Here is a 20,576-nt window from a genome sequence, read left to right as displayed (position 1 = left end):
ATGTTCTAATACTTGGTTTATTCTGATGAGCTCTGATAAGCCAACTGTGCAAAAATACAGGTGGTTTATGGTCCTTGAGTTTAAAAAGTGTGTCCTAATAAAATGTCCATAAAAATGTCAATTGTAGCACACATTTATCAACAAGTAGTACAAAGAGTGCTAGACAACTAAATCCTGCCAGCACCAAAACAGGACAGAGACTGCAATCCTCTACGGACACACTGAAGCTCGAGTCGCCATTGGCTGGACTCCAGACTTTTTGCATGGAATGCAAGAACAATTCAAATGAAAAAATTCAACATAAATATAATATAATATATAAATATTAATTTTAAACTAAGACACGTAAAAAGTCTGTAATGAGAACAAATAATCAAACTACAAGCAATGCAATAGCACAAATAAACGCATTAGAACAAATATAAAAAATGACACATAGTGCTTTTCAGGTAGATCTAAAGGCCCTGATCTTCAAGCGAAATCGAAGAGCAAACTGATGTGACACAATTGCGAACAAAATCAGGTCTAAACGAAGTTCGTTTGGAAATCGAAATAGCTTGCCAAAGCAAACTTTCCATAAAAGTTTGCTCCAGCTGGTTAACACCTTTGTACTACCATTGGTCCGCGGTGATTACGTAAAATGTAGGCGTTTAATATGATAAAGCTGCTTGATTTTAAGCAATTTATTGTATTAAGTGCTATATAAATAAACGTTACGTGATTTTACGAGTGGCGAATTGCAGATTTTGTGCAAACATATCCACGTTGCTATGATCAAATGCTTTTCTTATGCTTTAAAAAAATGCTTGCTGTTTTCTAAATTTCATTGTTTAATTTGTTTTTGAGAGAGGAATGCGCACAGCACTCGCTCTCAGCAGTGTGGGCGTCATCAGATGTTGTGCGAGAAAGCGGCAGAGGGCAATCTCAGCCAAGCGACGGTGCATAAAGCTCAGCAGGCAATGAAATTATATCTGTGCTAAACTTATTTTTTGCCTCTCAATCAGAGGCGACTGAAATTGTACAATACAATTGACTTGCTATTGGCTTATTAAAGAGTTTTTTTTTTTTTTGTCACCTAGCGTGAAAATTGGTATTTATTGGTTAAAAAGGATCTAATTCCTAATATTATTATGCCTGCCCCACAGTGTGTACGGATGAAATGTCATACATACGATGTGTGAGGAAAATAAAGAAAATGTCCGTTGTGTAATTCCCAAACAAACTTATATTAAAATTTTATTTATTTAGGATGTGAAAAATGCTATGAAGTTTACCCTTTGGCTGTTATATTCCAAAAATATTTACAAAAAAGTAAATTTTCTAGTGCCCACACTTAGAAACAATTACTGAGTCTGAGGTGATGATTGGGTGTTTTATGGCAATGCTTATAACATCTAAATGTACCTATGATTGATTGAAGGCTCAGGGAAGGAGGATGCCGACTGTCGCATATAAACATAATACAACCGCAACGTAAATGTCCAAGGCCTGTAAATGTCCCTGGCCTGGCATTCGCTCTTCTGCGGTTCCTTCGTGGGACTCGACCGGTGTGCCGTGCAGGTGTCTCATTCACATTCGCTTCACGACACAACTACATTACTACACCTCTGTTTGCTCTCCCGAACTGTTTACCAATGAAAAGTACACCATGTAGCATGATCAGCTACAGTAAAATGGCGTATGAAACGTATGAGTTCTTCCTAACTTACTAAAGCTGTTGAGGCCATTCTGACTCATTATATATTACATCACAAGTCTGAGGTTTCATAATTGTGAGTTTCCAACTTGTAATCACGAGTTTGACGAAGACATGAACGTTTTTTTTTCATTCTAATTATGTTGAATATGACTTGGAGCCACTGAACCTCAGTCTCAGGGAGAACACTGCTGCCTTCTGAGCCGTGTGTGTGTATCTGAGCTCTCTGTCTCTTCCTCTTTCTCTCCCGTCAGAAGCACAGATCTGTGGAAGTGTTTAATTGCCCATCTGTGAACAACAGGTTGAGCCGCACTCAGGGCTGACTCATATTTCAAGTTCCTCCCTAGTTTCCTGTCGTTTTATACATTTTCAAGCACAGCCCTCTTGTGTATCTTCTGTTTTAGTGTTTTATATTTCTGTAAATTTAGTCAATTAGCCATGTTTTTTTTTTTTTAAAGAAAATAAAATTAAAGTTGACTTTCACTGCTTGATTACTAATGTACATTTCGTGTTTGATTTGCATAATGTTCCATTCAAAGGAAAAAGTGCTTGTTTGAGTAAATGAGTTGTTTGGCGAAGTATCAGCTTGGACTGAGAAATATAGTGAATATTCATAATAAACATTAGTTCAAAAGTTTCTCACACCGACTGCAGTTATTTGATTTTAAAAAATAGAGTAAAAACAGTAAGTTACTCCACAGTAATAAAAGCTTATTTGTTATCTTAGGCATAATATTTAATAAAATTCCTATAAATCTATTTATGAAAATCCAAATATGGTCTTTGTATGGTCTTTTAATCACAAATAACTGGTCTGGAAGTTAGCAAGAATTGCTCAAATACTGTTGTTCCACTCGTTTGTTTGAGTTTAATGTGAGCCCAAATATTCACTATAGGGTTCAAATCTGGACCAAAACATGAGCCTGATGGACTTGTTCTCAAGACACTTCTTTGTGGTTTTTGCAATTTGGGCAGGATCATTGTCTTGTTAAAAAATAACATCTGCCATTCTGCAATATTCTCCTGTACTCCAAATAGGGGTGTAACGATACATTGTTATATCGCGATATTAAAATGTGACAATATGTATCGTTGATGTAATCTATGATTCGCAACTTAGAGTTAGTTTGATACAAGGCTCAGCTTACTGTAGTTATAAGGCAAATGTCAGAAATCATTTGTTGCAAACAGTAATGCTTAAAGGGGTGGTAAAGTATGATTTCACTTTTCTAACTTTAGTTAGTGTGAGATGTTGCTGTTTGAGCATAAACAACATCTGCAAAGTTTAAAGCAAAGGAAGATATTTGCTTTTAAAGAAAAGGATTACAACAAACGGCTGGTAGGGACTACACGACATTCCTCCGGGGTTAGTGACATCAGCGAGCCTAAAATGTGCATAAACCCCGCCCCCGGGAACACGCAGTCCATGTTGAGAAGAGGAAGAGTTGTTGTATTCGAGTACATTTGTGAGTCTGCTCAAACTTTAGCATCCATCTTTTCACATGCAATAGAAAGTCACTCTGTGTGCATCTCACAACTATACGAGCGATTTATAGATTATCATGACAGAATATACTAATTGAAGATAGTTAACTCCACATCCGCAACAAAAATTCATCAACTAACCGTTCAGAGACGTCCTGTTGCATTCTACATGTTGTCACTTCTTCTTGAGTCTCTCCATCTTTGTCTGACTCCGTTTTAACATTTAAAGGCAGAACAGTTTCTGTCATTTTAGTGTGTCTGCGTGAGGTAATCGCAGCTGCTAACACACACAAGCTCTTGAAACCCCACCCTCTGTGCAGCTCATTTGCATTTTAAGGGCCAGGCACAAAACGGTCCGTTTTTACAAACCCTCAAAAAGTGACAACTTTAACATGCTATATAAATATATCTGTGGGGTATTTTGTGCTAAAACTTAACACACACTCTGGGGACATCAGATATTTATTTCACATCTTGTGAAAATGGCATTTTACCCCTTTAATATATTTGTGGAAACCATGATGCATTTTTTTTTAAGTAAAAAAAAAACAACGTTCACTTATTTTAAATATGAATATTTTGTAATATTCATTACAAAATATAAATACAGGTATTTACTGCGGCTTTTGATAAATAAATATATATATAATTCTAATATTTTAGGTTACCCTGCCCTAGTAACAGTCAGAACATGTGTATTTTAGGTCTGGACTGTTCAATAACTGTACCAGGAAATGTTTCGTTCTGGACGCGTGAGGAATACAGCAGCCATGGCTTGGCGCGGGCGTCCCATAAGGCTGTGGTTCATGAAGACGTGATGTGGGTGATAGGAGGACATGTGTTTAACTACACACACTATCAGATGGTGACTGCGTGAGTATACACACACACACACACACACACACACACAAACACACACACACACGCAGACACATCATAGGATAATAACATCTCTGGCTCTGAGTTTCTCTTTCTCCGTTACTGTGGCTCAGGTTCAACCTCTCCTCTCAAAGCTGGATGTCGTTAAACCGGTCAGTCAACTCTGTAACTGGACGCTACGGTCATTCTCTCTCACTGCATGAGGTTCGTTAATGGATGAGATGTTTAATAGTGTTCTTCTACTCTATTATAATGTCTTGTCAAAGCCAAAATGATTATTAATTGTCTTCCAGGCCTATTTAAGGATCGTTTTAATGCTTTCATCTTCTAGTTTTAGATTATTCCTTCAGTATACAGTGTATGTCATGTTTTTTTCATGTGCAAGCCTACTGTATTTATTCCGAACACACATTGAACGGAGACCTGTTTCTCTCTGATCTCTTAAGTTATTTGTCTTTGTGTGTACGCATACAGGATAAAATCTACATGTACGGTGGGAAGATTGACTCCACAGGAAACGTGACCTCAGAACTGTGGGTGTTCCACACGCGGAACCAGTCGTGGGTTCTGCTAAATCCGCTTGCTAAAGAACAGTATGCAGTCGTGGGCCACTCGGCACACACCGTCCAGCTCAGTCTCGATGGATCGGAGCCCGTCATACTGGTCGTCTTCGGACACTGCCCTCTTTATGGATACATCAGCCAAGTGCAGCAATACGACATTGGTCAGTAGCACGCAGTACTGATGTTAAAGTACTCGACAGGGAGATGCATTGAATATTTAGGGCCCAAGCCTTGAAAAGGCGAAGGCCCTATTGTTTTTCTAAGGATTATTATTCTTCTTCTTCTTCTTCTTTATTATTATTATTATTTTACTACCTTTTGGGCACTTTTGGGGGCCTTAACGTGCTCAAAAACTCTTGAAACTTTGCACAAATGTCAGAACCCGCGGCCATCAGGGCCCGACTGAAGCTGGGACCCGGGCGTGGCAGGGGGGCTCGCCAGCGCCCCCTGGAATGGGATTCAAAAACATGTCCATATCTCAAACACGCTTGCATGTAATAATATGAAACTCGGTACACGTATAGATCTCATCGGGCCGAACAACTTTCGTGCTCTAAGTTTTACGCCAGTCCAACAGGAAGTCGGTTATTATGGGTTGTATGGAAACGCATGTTCTGGCATTTGAAACACTTGTCCTAGAGAATTCATCGGATGACCACGAAACTCGGTGTGCATGAAGTCAAGACATGGAGGATGATAAATTGCGAGGGGATTTTTGATATCTCGAACGGTTTGGCCGTGGCGAGGAAACAAATTTATGGCGAATATTGGAAACAGGAAGTGTGTTATAACATCCTCATACATTAACTGATCTTGATGAAACTTCAGCAGTGTGTTCGCTGTAAGAGGCCCATCACATGGATGTGACTATTGTGAGTCAAAGTTATAGCGCCACCAACTGGCAGCAGGAAGTGTGTCACTTTCAAAATGCTTTGAATTCACCCTCTTATTTTTACCCGATTTGCTTCAAACTTCATCTGTATTAAACACACGACAGATGTAGACCTGTGAAAGGATATTTGATATCTTTAATACTGTCGCCATGGCAACGCTTTAAACTTTTATATTCTTTTTGGATGCATTTGAGGCTCTTAATATGCTTCAAATTGCATGAAACTCAACATGCATATCACATTTATTGCCTAGTACACTTGTGCGAAGTTTCAGAAACGGGCGTGGTAAGGGGCTCAGTAGCGCCACCTTTAATCAAAAATGGGGTATTAGTTTTACCTACAGTAACAAAAATCGGTATCTATATTTATCTCCACGAGCCGGACAACTTTCTAATTTACAGTCATTAGCTCCGACCAACAGGAAGTCAGATATTTTGGTTTGAATGTGATTTGATGGGAATTTTGCCAGTCTCTCTCAGTGTCTGTGTGTGTGAGAGAGGAGGGGGGCTTTATTTTAACCCTTTCTCTGCTGTGTGGGACTTCTCGGGCACTTTTGGGGCCCTTAACGTGCTCGAAAACTCTTTAAACTTTGCACACAAGTCAGAACCTGCGGCCATCAGGGCCGGCCTGAAGCTGGTACCCGGGCGTGGCAGGGGAGCTCAACAGCGCCCCCTTGAACGTGGTCCGAAAACTTGGTCCATATATCAAACACGTTTGCATGTAATAATATGAAACTCGGTACACATATAGATTTAATCAGGCCGAACAACTTTCGTGCTCTAAGTTTTACGCCAGTCCAACAGGAAGTCGGCTATTATGGGTTGTTTAAAAACGAATCCCCCTGGAATTTTATATACTCCTCCAAGAAAAATTATCCTATCGCCACCAAACTCGGTCAACATGAAGTAAAGACATTGAGGACGCTAAATTGCGGACGGATTTTTGATATCTCGAACGGTTTGGCCGTGGCGAGGAAACGAAGTTATGGCGAGAAAAGAAAAACACAATGTGTTATAACGTCTTCATACATTTATTGATCTTGATGAAACTTCAGCAGTGTGTTTGTTGTAAGAGGGCGATCACATGGATGTGACTATTGTGAGTCAAAGTTATAGCGCCACCAACTGGCAGCAGGAAGTGTGTTACTTTCAAGATACTTTTGACTAAAGTAGGGGGGTTATTTTTACCTACAGTCACAAAACTCGGTCTGTATATTGTGCTTATCGATCCGGACAACTTTCTCATTTACAGTCATTAGCTCCGACCAACAGGAAGTCAGATATTTTGGTTTGAATGTGGTTTTGTCTCTCTCTGACAGAGTTCCCCCTGCCATTCTCTCTGTGTCTGTGTGTGTGTGTGTGTTTTTGGGGGGGGCGGAGGGAGGGCACACACACAGACAGCCCCCCCTTTTCTGTGTGTGTTTGGAGGGGAGCAGAAAGACTCACACTGATACAAGCTCTAAAGCAGACTTCTTCTCGACAGTCAAAGCGGGGTTACGTTATTGCCCGTCGTGCACAGGAACCCGAAAGGCAACGGGGTGGCGGCTTTTATATATATATATAAATATAGCTGCAAGCAGCGATGGAGGGCCCAAGCCGGTGGCAGCGCCAGCCCGGTGCCTTTAGTGTAACTAAAGGCACCAGGGTGGCGGTGCCACCGGCTTGGGCCCGTAATCGCTGCTTGCAGCTATATTTACTATTATTATTATTGTGATCATTTTGCTGTCGGTAAAAAAAATAGGGAGAATTTTCTTCATATTTTTATGTTGGTACCTTTAAGTGTTATTTTTGTGTTCATTTAAACAAAATCAGTAAGTGGTCCCTGCTTAAATTAAAAAAAAATTGTGTGTATTTTAAAGTGATGGATGGATGGATGGATGGATGGATGGATGGATGGATGGATTGATAGAATTTCTCAAATATGGTCAATATTTTTAAAGAATAATTGAGATTTTAAGTCTTGACAGATAAATCATCCGAGTACTTTTCATATACATGCCACATATTTTCCTTTTTTTCATCATCATGCACATCACATTTTTAAGATGGCATGTAAAAAATCCCTTCTTTTTGAAAAAAAAAAAAAAAAAAACAGGCCCCCAGGACACCTGTTTTATTCAGTCTATCTGTTTGAAAGGAAGAATTCATCGTCCCATGTGAAGGCACCATAATCCTTTTCAGAAAATTGAGTGCTGTCCTGGACGGAAAGTCACAGTGAACAGTTGTGACCGTTTCTGTCTGATGAATAAAAAATAAGGCCCCTTTTTGAAATTATTTTTCAATTTGTGTGAAATGTTTTGCAGTTGGAAAATAAATCATTATCGATTGTTGACATTTGTGCAAGGGAGAGGAGACTGGAGCTAGTTTTCACCTTTTGGTTTATATAACAGTGAATGGATGCCAGTGAGATTTGAAATTAACTTAAAAAAAAACTTCTGCTAGTGGAAACAAGCATTTATTCAATTAGGCTTTTGACTCCATACCTTCCTTCCTCAAGTGACAGTTGTTCCTGTCCTGGCTGGTTAGCAGTAATTGTATTTTGAACTCTACTGCCCTCTGGTGTTGTAATGAAAGAGCAACATCAAAAATATTTGTAACTATTTCTTAGGAGGACCAATTGTTACGTTTCTTCCTTCACTAACTCTCGTACTTTTCACTGTTCCCTTCGCAGTGAAGAATACATGGAGTGTTTTAGAGACTCGTGGGGCGCTGGTTCAGGGTGGCTATGGGCACAGCAGTGTGTACGACCCTCAAACACACTCCATCTACATCCATGGAGGATACAAGGCTTTCACCGCCAATAAATATGGCCTGGCCGGAGACCTGTACCGCTATGATGTGGACAACAAAATGTGGTGTGTTGAGTGGCATTACACCTTTTAATTTCAACACTGACTGCATTTTGACTTCAATCGTGATTATGATCATTTTAAGGCAATGCTTAAAATTTATTTGCTTATTTTGCATTTTAAACTAATACTGTGAAAAAGAAAAAAAACATAACTCTAACAATTAAATTAAATCAGAAAATATTTCCTTATTGATATACTGTGCTGATTCAGAACACTAGAAATGGAATACACTACTGTTCAAATGTTTGAGATAAGATAATATATTTTTTTTAATGTTTTTATTCAGCAAGGGTGCATTAGATTAATCAAGTGACAGTTAAGACAGTTACAAAATGTTTCTATTTCTATTTCAAATAAATGCTATTCTTTTGAACTCTGTGTTCATTAAAGAACTTGTTTAGTGAGATTTTACCAGAAAATATTTTAGAATTTTTACCGTATGTTAATGTAAAACATCTTTATTAATACCTTTACATTAATATTAACTGCTGTGTTTTATTGTATTTATGCAACTCTTGTAGTTTTGTAGCTCTGTTTTTATCCTGAAGATAGCCTCATATGCTGACACGGCATTAAAAAAAATATATATTCATAAAAGAATGTTTCTTGAGCTGCAAATCAGCGTATTAGAATGAAGGGGTTTGTTTAAAAAAAAAATTGAAGTTAATTTTAAGTAAAATTTAAGTTAAAACAATTATATATTTTAGATTTTAATAATATTTCATAGTATTGTTTTTACTGTAGTTTGGTAAAATAAGTGAAGCTTTGGTGAGCAAAGAGATTTTTAAAAACACTTAAACCTTACTGACCTCAAACTTTTGAAAGGTAGTGTACATTCATACAGAAAGCTTGCACATGGTACAGTGTACATGATCTATACTACAAATAGTGTGTAGTATGCTAGTGCGCTATTCTGAACATACAGTAGTTTGACTTTGTTCTGTTGCTTTCTCTGGGTTCCCGCTGATGATGTTGCTTATTGACCTGTAGGTTGATTCTGAGGGACAGTGGTTTTTTCCGATACCTCCACACGTCGGTGATCGTTGGCGGGAACATATTGGTGTTTGGAGGGAACACACACAATGACACTTCAATGAGCCACGGAGCGAAGTGCTTCTCCTCAGATTTTATATCATACAACCTGGGTGAGTACCAAACAGTCTATGTCACCTTAATATTCAAATCTCCTGTATTTCTGTGTAGCATTCGCATTCCCCTCCGTCTCGCGTACAGTCGCGTCTGCGCAGTTTTACAGTATACTCAACCACGGATAAGCACAGTTCGACACATGCCCAGTACGTTAACTTTTTTTGTACCAGATGTCAGAGGGCAGCAACGATGGAAGAAGAAAAGTAGCGTATCCGCCATTGCTTGCAAATGAAAGAAAATGCAAGTTCACTTTGTGACAGTAGGGAGCACTTCTAGACCAGCAGAAAAAGCCCCGTCAACCCGGTTCACAAAGTGGTTTGCAACTTTCCATTTTTGACACCTGCTTGTCACAGAGAAGAAAGGCAGTCAAACAATCTCTCTCAAACTGATGGTTTTTGTGTTTGCAATACCAAATAAAAGCGTACAGGAACAAGAGAGCTATTTCCTAATTTTTATCTCTGCTGTTTACGGACGCTTAATTTTATAGATAATTTATGCATAAGCGGCACCAAGTTTTATGGACCAGCAGCGGATCTTGGCAAAAGTGCAACCGAAGTGATCAAAAGCTCAAAACCTATTGGTTGTCTAGTTTTCTCAGCAGTGTGATGGAAAATAGACAAGAACATCTCTCCATAAAAAAATCTGCTGCAATGATGGTTTTTGATTTATTCCTGTTGATCTAAACAGACACGTTTACAGTCGTTCTTTCAAAATAAAATGTTCATCGCACCAAAGTTTTCACACCAAACATGTTGTGAGCATTTGTTCTTTTTTTATAAACACTGTTATATTGCATCCATCGAGTTCCAAATAAAGAAACTTAAAAAAAAAAAAATTCGATTGGAGATAACCGAAATAATTCCCTGAATATAAAATTTTTTACCTTCCCAAATTGAATTTCCAGCAAACAAACAAAAAAATTGTATAGGATTATGGTTTTAATTTTGGTCAGCCTACCACAACTTTTCAAGTTTTATACCATTGACTTCCTGCATCCTCTTACTTATGGCGCATATATATATATATAGTATAATATGTCTATTTTTCACAATATTGAACAGCAGAGGAGACACTTGCGCAGAAAGCGTAATTGGATTTCTGTGCGTGTAGCAGCAAGCCATTAGAGACTGAAATACACTCATCAGGGGGGCTCTTGCAGAAGGATGCGTGATCTTAAAGCCATTATTTAATGAGTGACACATTTGAGTTTTATAATCTCCAGGGATCGTAGACATGCCTGTCTGCTGGTATTCGCTTTTCGTGTAGATAATGAGGGATACTATGATGTCAGAATAGACGCACTGCAAGCAGAATATGATGCGTGGGTGGGAATTTAGAGCGTCTTTGAGAAGTTTGTAGTGCCTATATCATACACAAGAAGCTTCAAACACATCAGAAGTGTCTGCGTTTGCTGCTTCATCATTATATATCGCTCCTCTTCTAAATGTCTTCCTCTTGTTCTCCCCATGCCAGCTTCTCTTAGAGATGCAGGCTAGTGCTGTGGTAATCTGTAATTAAGTAGAGGCCTGTTTCGGCCCTCGGGGTAATTGCTCTGTCCTTACGAGCTGAACTCAATTATACTGGCCCACACTAGGATGCTGAATTCCATTTGTTAGAATGGTTGCCAGCAGAGGGCAGTGACTTGTCACACACACACTGTACTAATAGCAGCCATTTCTCTTCATGCTTCTCTTACTTCAGTCAGATTAGCCGCTAACTCATTCTATTTAACATGTTGGAAAGATATGATTTGATATTAAAGAGATAGTTCACTCTAAAATGAAAATGAAGTCATCTTTTACTCGCCCTGGTTTTGTTCTAATGCTGTATGCCATTCTTTCTTTTTTTAGACCACAAAAGAAGAAATAAAATGTAAAAAGCTTTTTTTAAAAGATGCAAAAGTAACACAGAATGGTCCCATCTGACATGTATCATATATTCAAAGTGTTCTGGGTGTATATGCTAGAGTTGGTAGAAAAACAAACCAACATTTCTTCTTTACCAAGAAGGCCTCTTGTCTTTACCAAGTTCATATCTCCGGACAAATGGGAGCGGGACTTTAAAAAAACAAAAACATTTCTCCTTTTGTGGTCTGAAAAAGAAAGAATGGCATACTACATTAGACCCACACCAGGGTGAATACCCTATAACAGAATAATATGATATTTAATTTTCATTTTAGGGTGAACTATCCCTTTTAAGGTTCAGCTCAGAAAATGCAGCAAGTTTATTTTACAAAGATGCAGAGGTGCGTGAAGCGGAAACGTTAACAATTATACCAAATTTTGTGATATTAAAATGTTACCTAGAAAAGAAAAACAGTGCTTCTACCTCCACCTAGAGCCTGTTATTTGTTTTGCAAAAATCCATCGCTCCCGGTTCTTCTGGTCCAATCAGCGCAGGGGGATGTGAGATCTGACTGTCAATCACAGTTCGTGCACACGCCACAGATCCCCCCCTCCCCCCTCGCTCACGTTACAATATCACATGCAGACGCCGGAAGTTCGCAGGTGTGTTGGATTGTACGAAGCGTGATGGCGGAGAGAAAAAGTGCTCACGCACTGACGAGCTCGCGCACTCGATGGGAGGGTGCTCGGTGGTAGTGGGGGAGGGGCATGAGAATTGTAAACATTCTACATTTTGGCTAAGTCCCCTCAATCTGCCAGACTTGCCGACTGCAGCTTTAATGTACAAGATAAATTGCCTTGTAGCCCCCGTACTTCTTCACAGGTCATTTATTTATGTATAGCCCCAGGATAAAGCTTGGTCTTATGAATATTAATTGGGTAGCGCGAGTTGAGATTACCGAGCAACAATTAGTCTTAGCTAATTAATATTCATGAGCTCAGTCTTCTCTATAGTGATGTCTCTAAAATGTGTTCCAGCAGCAGTGGGTGGATGTGGCTGAAATGAGATTTGCTTTGTCTGTCATTTTCTCTTTTGTAGCTTGTGATGAGTGGACTGTACTGCCCAATCCAGATCTTCATCATGACGTCAACCGCTTTGGCCACTCAGCTGTGTATCACAATGGGTAATCTCAATGTTTTTTTATGTCCTTATCTAGTCTCACTTATAATAGCTTATTTTAGATCAAACATTATTTACACTATTGTAAAGGAATAGTTAGGGTCATACGCACTACCGTTCAGAAGCTTTTATTTTAATTAAAACATTTTATTAATCAGGGATGCATTCATTTGTTCAAAAGTGACTATAGACATATATAATGTTAAAAATGTTTTCAAATAAATGCTGTTCTTGATCTTTCTATTCCTCAAAGAATCCTGAAAAAAGGATCACGATTTCCACAAAAATATTAAGCAGCACAATGGTTTTGAACATTGATGATAATTATAATACTAAATGTTTCTTGAGCACCAAAATCAGCATAGAATGATTTCTGAAGAAACTTCAGATGATTTCTGTGACACTGTAATTCAGCTTTGCCATCACATGTTATAAATTACATTTTAATATATAAATATATGCATTATAAAATAATTGTGTGTATATATACTATTAAATTATATAATAACAAAGTTACATCTGTCTAAAACTGTTATGACCATGTGAACCCATACTGTATTATGGGAAACCATGTTTCATGTGAAAATATTGGTAGGTACATAGCCAGATTGCCAGATTAGGGTATCACATAACCAAATGTTCATTTAACTAAAAATCAAATCCACCTCAAAAGAATGATGTACCACTAGTATGCTAATCATTTGTACTGAATAATTTAGTTAAGTGATTTAACAAAATATGAGCAGTATATATATACTTTTGTGTATAGAATCCTCTGTTAACACGCCGTACAAACTGTAAACAGGCTGTTTGCTTTATTACAAACAGTTGAAATGATTTCCTCAGCTAATTGACAGCATGCCACTGATGCTTAAGTTGAACTGAGTTCTGAATATTCCTCTTTGAAAGTGTTTCTATTTCTGTGGTACTTGAACTCGGTCACAGTAAATATGAAGTCTATATTTAAATCTGCCTGTAATCTCTTTCAGTACGGATTAGTCCAATTAAGTCGTAATTCTGAATAATTATCCATAAATAACACATCTCAATATTAGTGCTTCAAATTGCCAGCTGAACCAACAGTCTTTAACTGCACACATTTACACAGTCGCACACACTCACAGAAGTTACACTCTCCTGTGAGATTTTGATGTAAGCTCACTGTGATCTGTATTCTTACCCATGATTCCCAGCGTCATTGTCCGTGCCGATATGACTGTGGCACAACACAGCTTTTCCTGTTTGACTTGTCGGTCTCATGCGCTTTATTCATCACTCCTCCCAACTTCCTTTGTTATTCCTCGTTCATGCTGCCCTCTTCCTCCTCACCCTTCATCTCTCTCCCCTCTCATCTCTCGCCGTCCTCTCATTCTTTCAGATATATGCGAGGTTAATCTGTGTCTCTCTTTGTGTGTGTGTGTGTCAGGGTGATGTACGTGTATGGAGGGTTTAACAGCCTGATGCTCAGTGATTTGCTGAGGTTCACCCCTGCGAGCTGCGCTGCTTTCTCTGAGCAGCTGGAGTGTGTGACGGCTATTCCTGGCATGCAGTGTGTGTGGAACGCCTCCACCTCCACCTGTATGTCCTGGGACGCAGTGGAACCCCATGACACAGAGATCTTGAGAAACACCTGCAGTCCCAGAGGGTGTAAGTGACACTTCATGTGTCTCTTTAGAACTATTCAGACAGGATTACAGTTCCAAACAGCGTTCGAGTTACAATCATTTTATGTGGAGATACAGATAGCGTTTGTGATCACTGTAGTTTTCACTGAGATGGGAGTTTTGATTCATCTTACATTTTGATCTTCCTAAATGCCAAAACATTTTATTTACACTACTGGTCAAAAGGTTGGAGTCAGGAGGATTTTATTAAAGTGATTTACCGGTAATACTTTTATTCAGGCTTTTAAAAAGACATTTATAATGTTACAAATGATTTGTTTTTCAAATAAATGCTGTCGTTTTGAACAAAAATATTAGGCAGCTCTAGTGTTTTCAACACTGATGATAATAAATGTTTCTTGAGCATCAAATCAGCATATTAAAATGATTTCTGAAGGATCATGTGACACTGAAGACTGGAGTAATGGTTCTGGAAATTCATCTTTGCCATCACAGGAGTAGATTACATTTTAAAATGTATTCAAATAGAGATCAGCAACTTTTCTCTATTTATGGATATGACGAGACACGAACAAGCGAGTGACGTATGCAAGTTCCCCCAAAAACCGTCCCGTCACAACTTAAATATAAACATAACAGGCTTACCATAGCGTATCAGAGTAAGATAAAACACGTTTCGGAAGAAGAATAGATGATTTATTGACTCGTTATTTAAGTTTTGTTGATTTTGAACACAAAAGTTACACGGTCTACCTTTAATGACCTGTCAGATGCAGTTACAACAGATTTATCCTTAGAATTAGCAGCATGTATAACTTGTTTCAGATTACTAAATGCCCAGTTACCACCACAGGCATTATATGCAATAATTGATCTGTGTTTTCCAGATGTAGATGCTGAAAAGTGTGACCAATATTCAGACTGCTACAGCTGTACAGCCAACACCAACAGCTGCCAGTGGTGTGCGGCGCTCTGTGTGTCTGGTCATAGCAACTGCACCAGTTCCCAGGTTAGAATGAACATTTAATAGTCTATGACTTAGAGACAAGTGTGTGAAAGACTTGGCTCTAACATGTTTAATCTGTGTACCGGCCGCAGGGGGGGATAATGGAGTATGAGGCGTGTCCAAAGGATAACCCCTCCTCTATGTGCAGCAAGAGGACCAGCTGTAAAAGTTGTGCCACAGATCAGAACTGCCAATGGGAGATGAGAAACCAAGAGTGCACTACCCTGCCTGGTAATGAACACGAGCAATGTAATTAACTGGTCCTTTGACATTCAAATCATATATGACAGTGCGAGTTCTGCTCGCTCACAAAAACGAATATAATCAATGAATCTGTCTATGCTGCACAATGAACATCTTACTTGCATTGTATCTGCACATTGTTATTTATGATGAGAGAATTCACGAGCGTGAACTCTCCAGCGTTTTCAGCAGGTTTCTTCATCACCGATGACTAATATAATCCTCTGATTGGCCATTGCATTCATGGACATAACAGATATTTGTGATTGGTTATAATGCTCAACGCTGTTAAAAAACAGCTTGTAAAAATAAATCTTTGATATGAGCAGATCGAAATGTAATGCCACAATCAAAACAATTGTTTACATTTCACTTTAATCTCGACAGTCGCAATAGATTTAGTTTAATCGTGCAGGGACTTTTTTTTTTTTTGTCCCTTTGTCCTTAATTTGGTAGTCATTTAGGATAATTTTGATGTCGTTTTTGCCCCAAGCCCCTGTTAATTTCCAACCCTGCTCATATGTTAGTCTGGAGCCCTGATAATTAGGTATACCATTTTTGTGTTTTAGGGAATATCTGCGGTGAGAGTTGGCACCTGGTGGGGAATTCGTGTCTAAAGCTGATCACAGCCAAGGACTCGTATGACAACGCTAAACTGGGGTGTCGTAGTCACCAGGCGGTGCTGGCGTCTCTCACCACACAGAAGAAAGTCCAGTTTGTCCTCAAAGAGATGCACAACAGATCATTGCAAGTGAGTTTGTGGCACACTTTCATAGTCTTTGGTCTTCATCACGTAGTTTCTCCGTGGCGTTGTCACCTAAGGGTTGTGAGGCACAAGTCTGCTTTGGATGTACAGCCCTTCAGATGTTTAACGGAATTATATATGATTTGTTCTATGTGCTGCAGTCAAAAGCACTGATCACCCCGTGGGTGGGTTTGAGGAAGATCAATGTGTCCTACTGGTGCTGGGAGGACATGTCCCCCTTCACCAACTCCACGCTGCAGTGGTTGCCGGGCGAGCCCAGTGACGCTGGTTTTTGTGGGTACCTGGCTGAGCCCGCTTTCAACGGACTGAAGGCGGCGACCTGTGTCAACTCTGTGAATGGGAGTCTGTGTGAACGTCCAAGTGAGAAAGATGCACATACACACACAGCATTGACCAGAAATAATTTTTCTGATGAACAGATTTTTTTTTTCAATTTTCAGGAATGTATATGCAATTTCTGCTATTATATTATATTGGCATCAGTTATTGAAAACTTTTATTACCTATAATAAAAAATAAAAAAACATTTTGGCTTGGTTTTTGACATGAGGATTAAAGGACTTTTTATTCAATCCTTTTTTGTTCTCTCTCTTTTACCTTTCTTGCATTCTCTCTGTTCCTTCAGCGAACCACAGTGTGAAGCAGTGTCGGACGCCCTGTGCCCTGCGCTCTTCCTGTAATGAGTGCACCAGTGGGAGCTCAGAGTGCATGTGGTGCAGTAACATGAGGCAGTGCGTGGACTCTAATGCTTATGTGGCATCCTTCCCCTACGGCCAGTGCATGGAGTGGTACACCATGAACAGCTGCCCACGTACGTCTGGCTCTCACTCAGTGGATTCACGTCTGTCAGCCTGTGCCATGTTTTCTCTTTGTAAATTGAAGACTGGACATTAGCACGTCATGCGTTTATGGACAAAGCAGTCTTTTCAACTGACTTAAAATCAATTCAGATCAATAACTTGACACTACTGTCAAGGGTTCACTTTGAGATGATTGCACTGCATGACCCCCTTTGATAAACATTTGTGTTTTTATTGTAGCGGAGAATTGCTCTGGCTACAAGACCTGTGGTTACTGTTTGGACCAGCCTGGCTGTGGGTGGTGCACTGATCCCAGCAATACAGGACGGGGTCAGTGTATAGAGGGCTCTTACCGCGCTCCGATCCAAACACTGTTCCACGCTCCTTCATCTTCCGGCCCCTCCCTTATTCCTGCCCCTCAGCCAATGACGAACGTGAGCTTGTGCCCACTAGAGGGCAACTACAACTGGTCCTTCATCCAGTGCCCAGGTAACACTTTGTGACTTGTGAAAGGGAGTTGTACAGTGCATATGTTTTACAATATGGCTATTACTGTCATAGTAATAATAATAATTTAATATTACTATTATTATTGTTGGATTCTAATTGTTTGGCTTCCTAAAACACCAGTGTCAATGCACTGCAGTGTAGACTGAGACACTATATCACAACTAAAAAGAGGGTTAAATCATCAAAATCGCTGAAAAATTCAGCTTTTTAAAGATATATTGCACTGGCTCTATTTCTAGCTACTTTTATCTCAGTTTGACTTCGGATAATGCTCCATTTTTATGGAATAATTCTTGTTTTCTTTGAATTGTTCACTCTCTGTTCCTCTCTCGTGCAGCATGCCAGTGTAACGGACACAGCTCTTGTGTCAACGAGAGTGTGTGTGAGCGATGCGAGGACCTCACCACGGGCAAACAGTGCGAGAGCTGCATCTCCGGTTTCTATGGTGATCCAACAAACGGGGGCAGCTGTCAACGTAAGTCTAAACATGAGCCCATGCCAAAATACAGTTGACTGTTGTTGGCCATTTGATAGGAACTCAACTGTATGCGTTTTGTTGTTCATTTGCAGCATGCAAGTGCAACGGCCATGCCAGCATGTGTAGCTCTAACAATGGCAAGTGCTTCTGTACCACCAAGGGCATCAAAGGAGACCGCTGCCATGTGTAAGTGTGCCAACACACACTCACACACTCGTTCTGTCTCAGTCTCCGGAGGCTTTCTTCACTCTGCCATTAGAAGTAATTTGTCAAATGTACGGCAGATAGCATATCGTTATCTTGTCTCTATCAAACTCTGTTCCTTCTAATTCTATTCATTTTCACTCTGAGCTCTTTTGTTTCGTTCTGTCTCTCAGGTGTGAGGTAGAGAACCGTTACCAGGGCAACCCTCTGAAGGGAACGTGTTACTGTGAGTATGTCAGTGCAGCGGCTGATGGCTCATCATATTGTGGCTATTTGAGTCATTTTCAGAACTACTCATTTTGTCCTTACGTGACTGATCCAGACAGAAACCTCAAACCTGTGCACGTTTCAGTCAATCTGTGAAAATATCCAGATATTAATGTCTCAGAGTGATACTTTTCCAATATTATATCTCATCCTTTTTCTTCTTTCTCACACACAACTATATTTGCATTTCTCCGACACAGACACTCTGCTGATAGACTACCAGTTTACCTTCAGTTTGTCACAGGAGGAGGACCGGTACTACACTGCTATCAACTTTGTGGCAACTCCAGATGAGGTGCGTTATGCTGAAAAGACTGAAAACACTGTTCAAAAATCACCCTTTTTCCCCCGCATAGTTTTACATTCGTGGTCAACTGGGTTTCAATATATCGAGAACAACATCTTGATTTGTGAACACGTTTGATATTGATATGATCAAATGGAAAACGAATTTGATTGACGTTGAGTTGTACATTTGGTGTTACTGTTATCAATAAAGTTTTTCACTTATTTATTCGGCACTTCACTGTTGAACCAAGGAAATGATACATCATATGGGTGGTTTACCAAGGACATGTTCTTAAGTAGAAACAGAATGCAGCAAATTTATATGTATTACTCCCATACATAAATACAGACTTTAGTGAGCATAAGAAATTACTTTAAGAAAAAATCACTGACTCAACTTTTCAACGATAGTGTAGATGTTTTTGCTGGAAATTCACCCTCAAAATGGTTTATATATTACACATTTTTACACATGGAAATATACTTTTTTTTTCTCTCTCTCTCTTATGCTCACCAAGGCTGCTTTTGTTTAATAAAAAATGCAGTAAAATCAGTAATATTGTGAAATAAATGTAATTTGTTCCTGTGACGCAAAGCTGAATTTTCAGCATCATTACTCCAGTCTTCAGTGTCACATGATCCTTCAGAAATCATTCTAATGATGATTTTCTACTCAAGAAACATTTACTATTATTTTTATTATTATCAAAGGTTTCATCATTTCCACAAACATGTTAAACAGCACAAACTTTTCTACATTGATAATAATAATAATATAATAAGAAATGTTACCTGAGCACCAAATCAGCGTATTAAAATCATTTCTGAAGGATTACGTGAGACTTGATCCTGAAAATTCAGCTTTGCCGTCACAGGAATCAATTACATTTATTTATTTATTTATTTATTTATTTATTTATTTATTTATTTATTTATTTATTTAGTCTGAATGTCTTTTGGATTTCTCTTGCAGCAAAATCGAGACCTGGACATGTTCATTAATGCCTCAAAAAACTTCAACCTCAACATCACATGGGCAACCAGCTTTGCAGGTATATGATCTGTATATATGACATCATAAGTGATCTGTGTGAGCAGTTGAATCTCTCTTCCTTCCTCTCATCCTGCATTTCTTCCTTTCTGAGCAGCTGGGACTCAAGCTGGTGAGGAAATCCCTATAGTCTCCCGCAGCAACATAAAGGAGTTCAAGGATAGCTTCTCCAACGAGAAGTTCGATTTCCGTAGCAATGCCAACATCACCTTCTACGTTTACGTCAGCAACTTCACCTGGCCAGTCAAAATCCAGGTGAGAGGAGCTCACACGTTATTGGGTCCGGTGGCATACACAGAGAAAATGTCACGACTGTGTGTGTGTGTGTGTGAGCGCCACGTAACATCAGCAAGGCTCTTTGTGTTTTGTTTTGCTAGCTTATCTGCTCCTTCCGTCTGTAAATTCAGAGGCCATGTCCTTTTATTTTTTCCTCATATATCTTTGGCCTTTTCTGTCTGGTCTGGAAATGATTTTGCAGAGCTTTCCTTTCCCTCCCTCTTCTCTTCTCCTCTCCTCTCCTCTCCTCCTCTTTTCCTTTCCCCCTCCTCTCTTCCTTTGCTTTGGAAAGTGATCTCGCTTACCCTCCTGTGCTCGGACGCTGAAACTCAGAGTTTGTGTTTGATTGTCCGTCCAGTATTCTAGAGCACGTTCTCTCCTCAGCTCATGGAGAAAGGGTGAATTTCACAGGTAACGCTTATTGTCTCTCTCGCTCACCTTTTCCTTTTCGAACTGACCTTTGGATTCCACGTTTTGTCTAACAGAATGTTTGTGTGGATCCGAGAGCGAATATGGGTA

At 39.3% G+C, this 20,576-nt stretch overlaps 1 protein-coding gene across 2 annotated transcripts in view; it reads left to right on the top strand.

Moving 5' to 3' along the window:
* Positions 1–20,576, top strand: part of atrn (attractin) — a 41,118-nt gene that overhangs the window by 13,727 nt on the left and 6,815 nt on the right. Inside the window, exons 6-24 of one of the 2 annotated variants that reach the window (XM_079634880.1) lie at positions 3,886–4,054; positions 4,174–4,264; positions 4,535–4,784; positions 8,187–8,370; positions 9,358–9,512; positions 12,463–12,547; positions 13,970–14,190; positions 15,056–15,177; positions 15,267–15,405; positions 15,987–16,168; positions 16,324–16,543; positions 16,809–16,994; positions 17,224–17,472; positions 17,831–17,968; positions 18,064–18,157; positions 18,349–18,401; positions 18,643–18,737; positions 19,704–19,782; positions 19,879–20,036. In XM_079634880.1, the coding sequence (XP_079491006.1) occupies positions 3,886–4,054; positions 4,174–4,264; positions 4,535–4,784; positions 8,187–8,370; positions 9,358–9,512; positions 12,463–12,547; positions 13,970–14,190; positions 15,056–15,177; positions 15,267–15,405; positions 15,987–16,168; positions 16,324–16,543; positions 16,809–16,994; positions 17,224–17,472; positions 17,831–17,968; positions 18,064–18,157; positions 18,349–18,401; positions 18,643–18,737; positions 19,704–19,782; positions 19,879–20,036 (2,870 nt within the window). Of the gene's footprint in view, positions 1–3,885; positions 4,055–4,173; positions 4,265–4,534; positions 4,785–8,186; positions 8,371–9,357; positions 9,513–12,462; positions 12,548–13,969; positions 14,191–15,055; positions 15,178–15,266; positions 15,424–15,986; positions 16,169–16,323; positions 16,544–16,808; positions 16,995–17,223; positions 17,473–17,830; positions 17,969–18,063; positions 18,158–18,348; positions 18,402–18,642; positions 18,738–19,703; positions 19,783–19,878; positions 20,037–20,576 lie in introns of both variants that reach the window. The other variant, XM_079634879.1, reaches the window with a different exon arrangement.

Source organism: Phoxinus phoxinus (genome assembly GCF_949152265.1).
Source record: "Phoxinus phoxinus genome assembly, chromosome: 14".
NCBI classification, from domain to species: Eukaryota; Metazoa; Chordata; class Actinopteri; order Cypriniformes; family Leuciscidae; genus Phoxinus; species Phoxinus phoxinus.
This window is presented reverse-complemented; position numbering and strand designations above follow the sequence as displayed.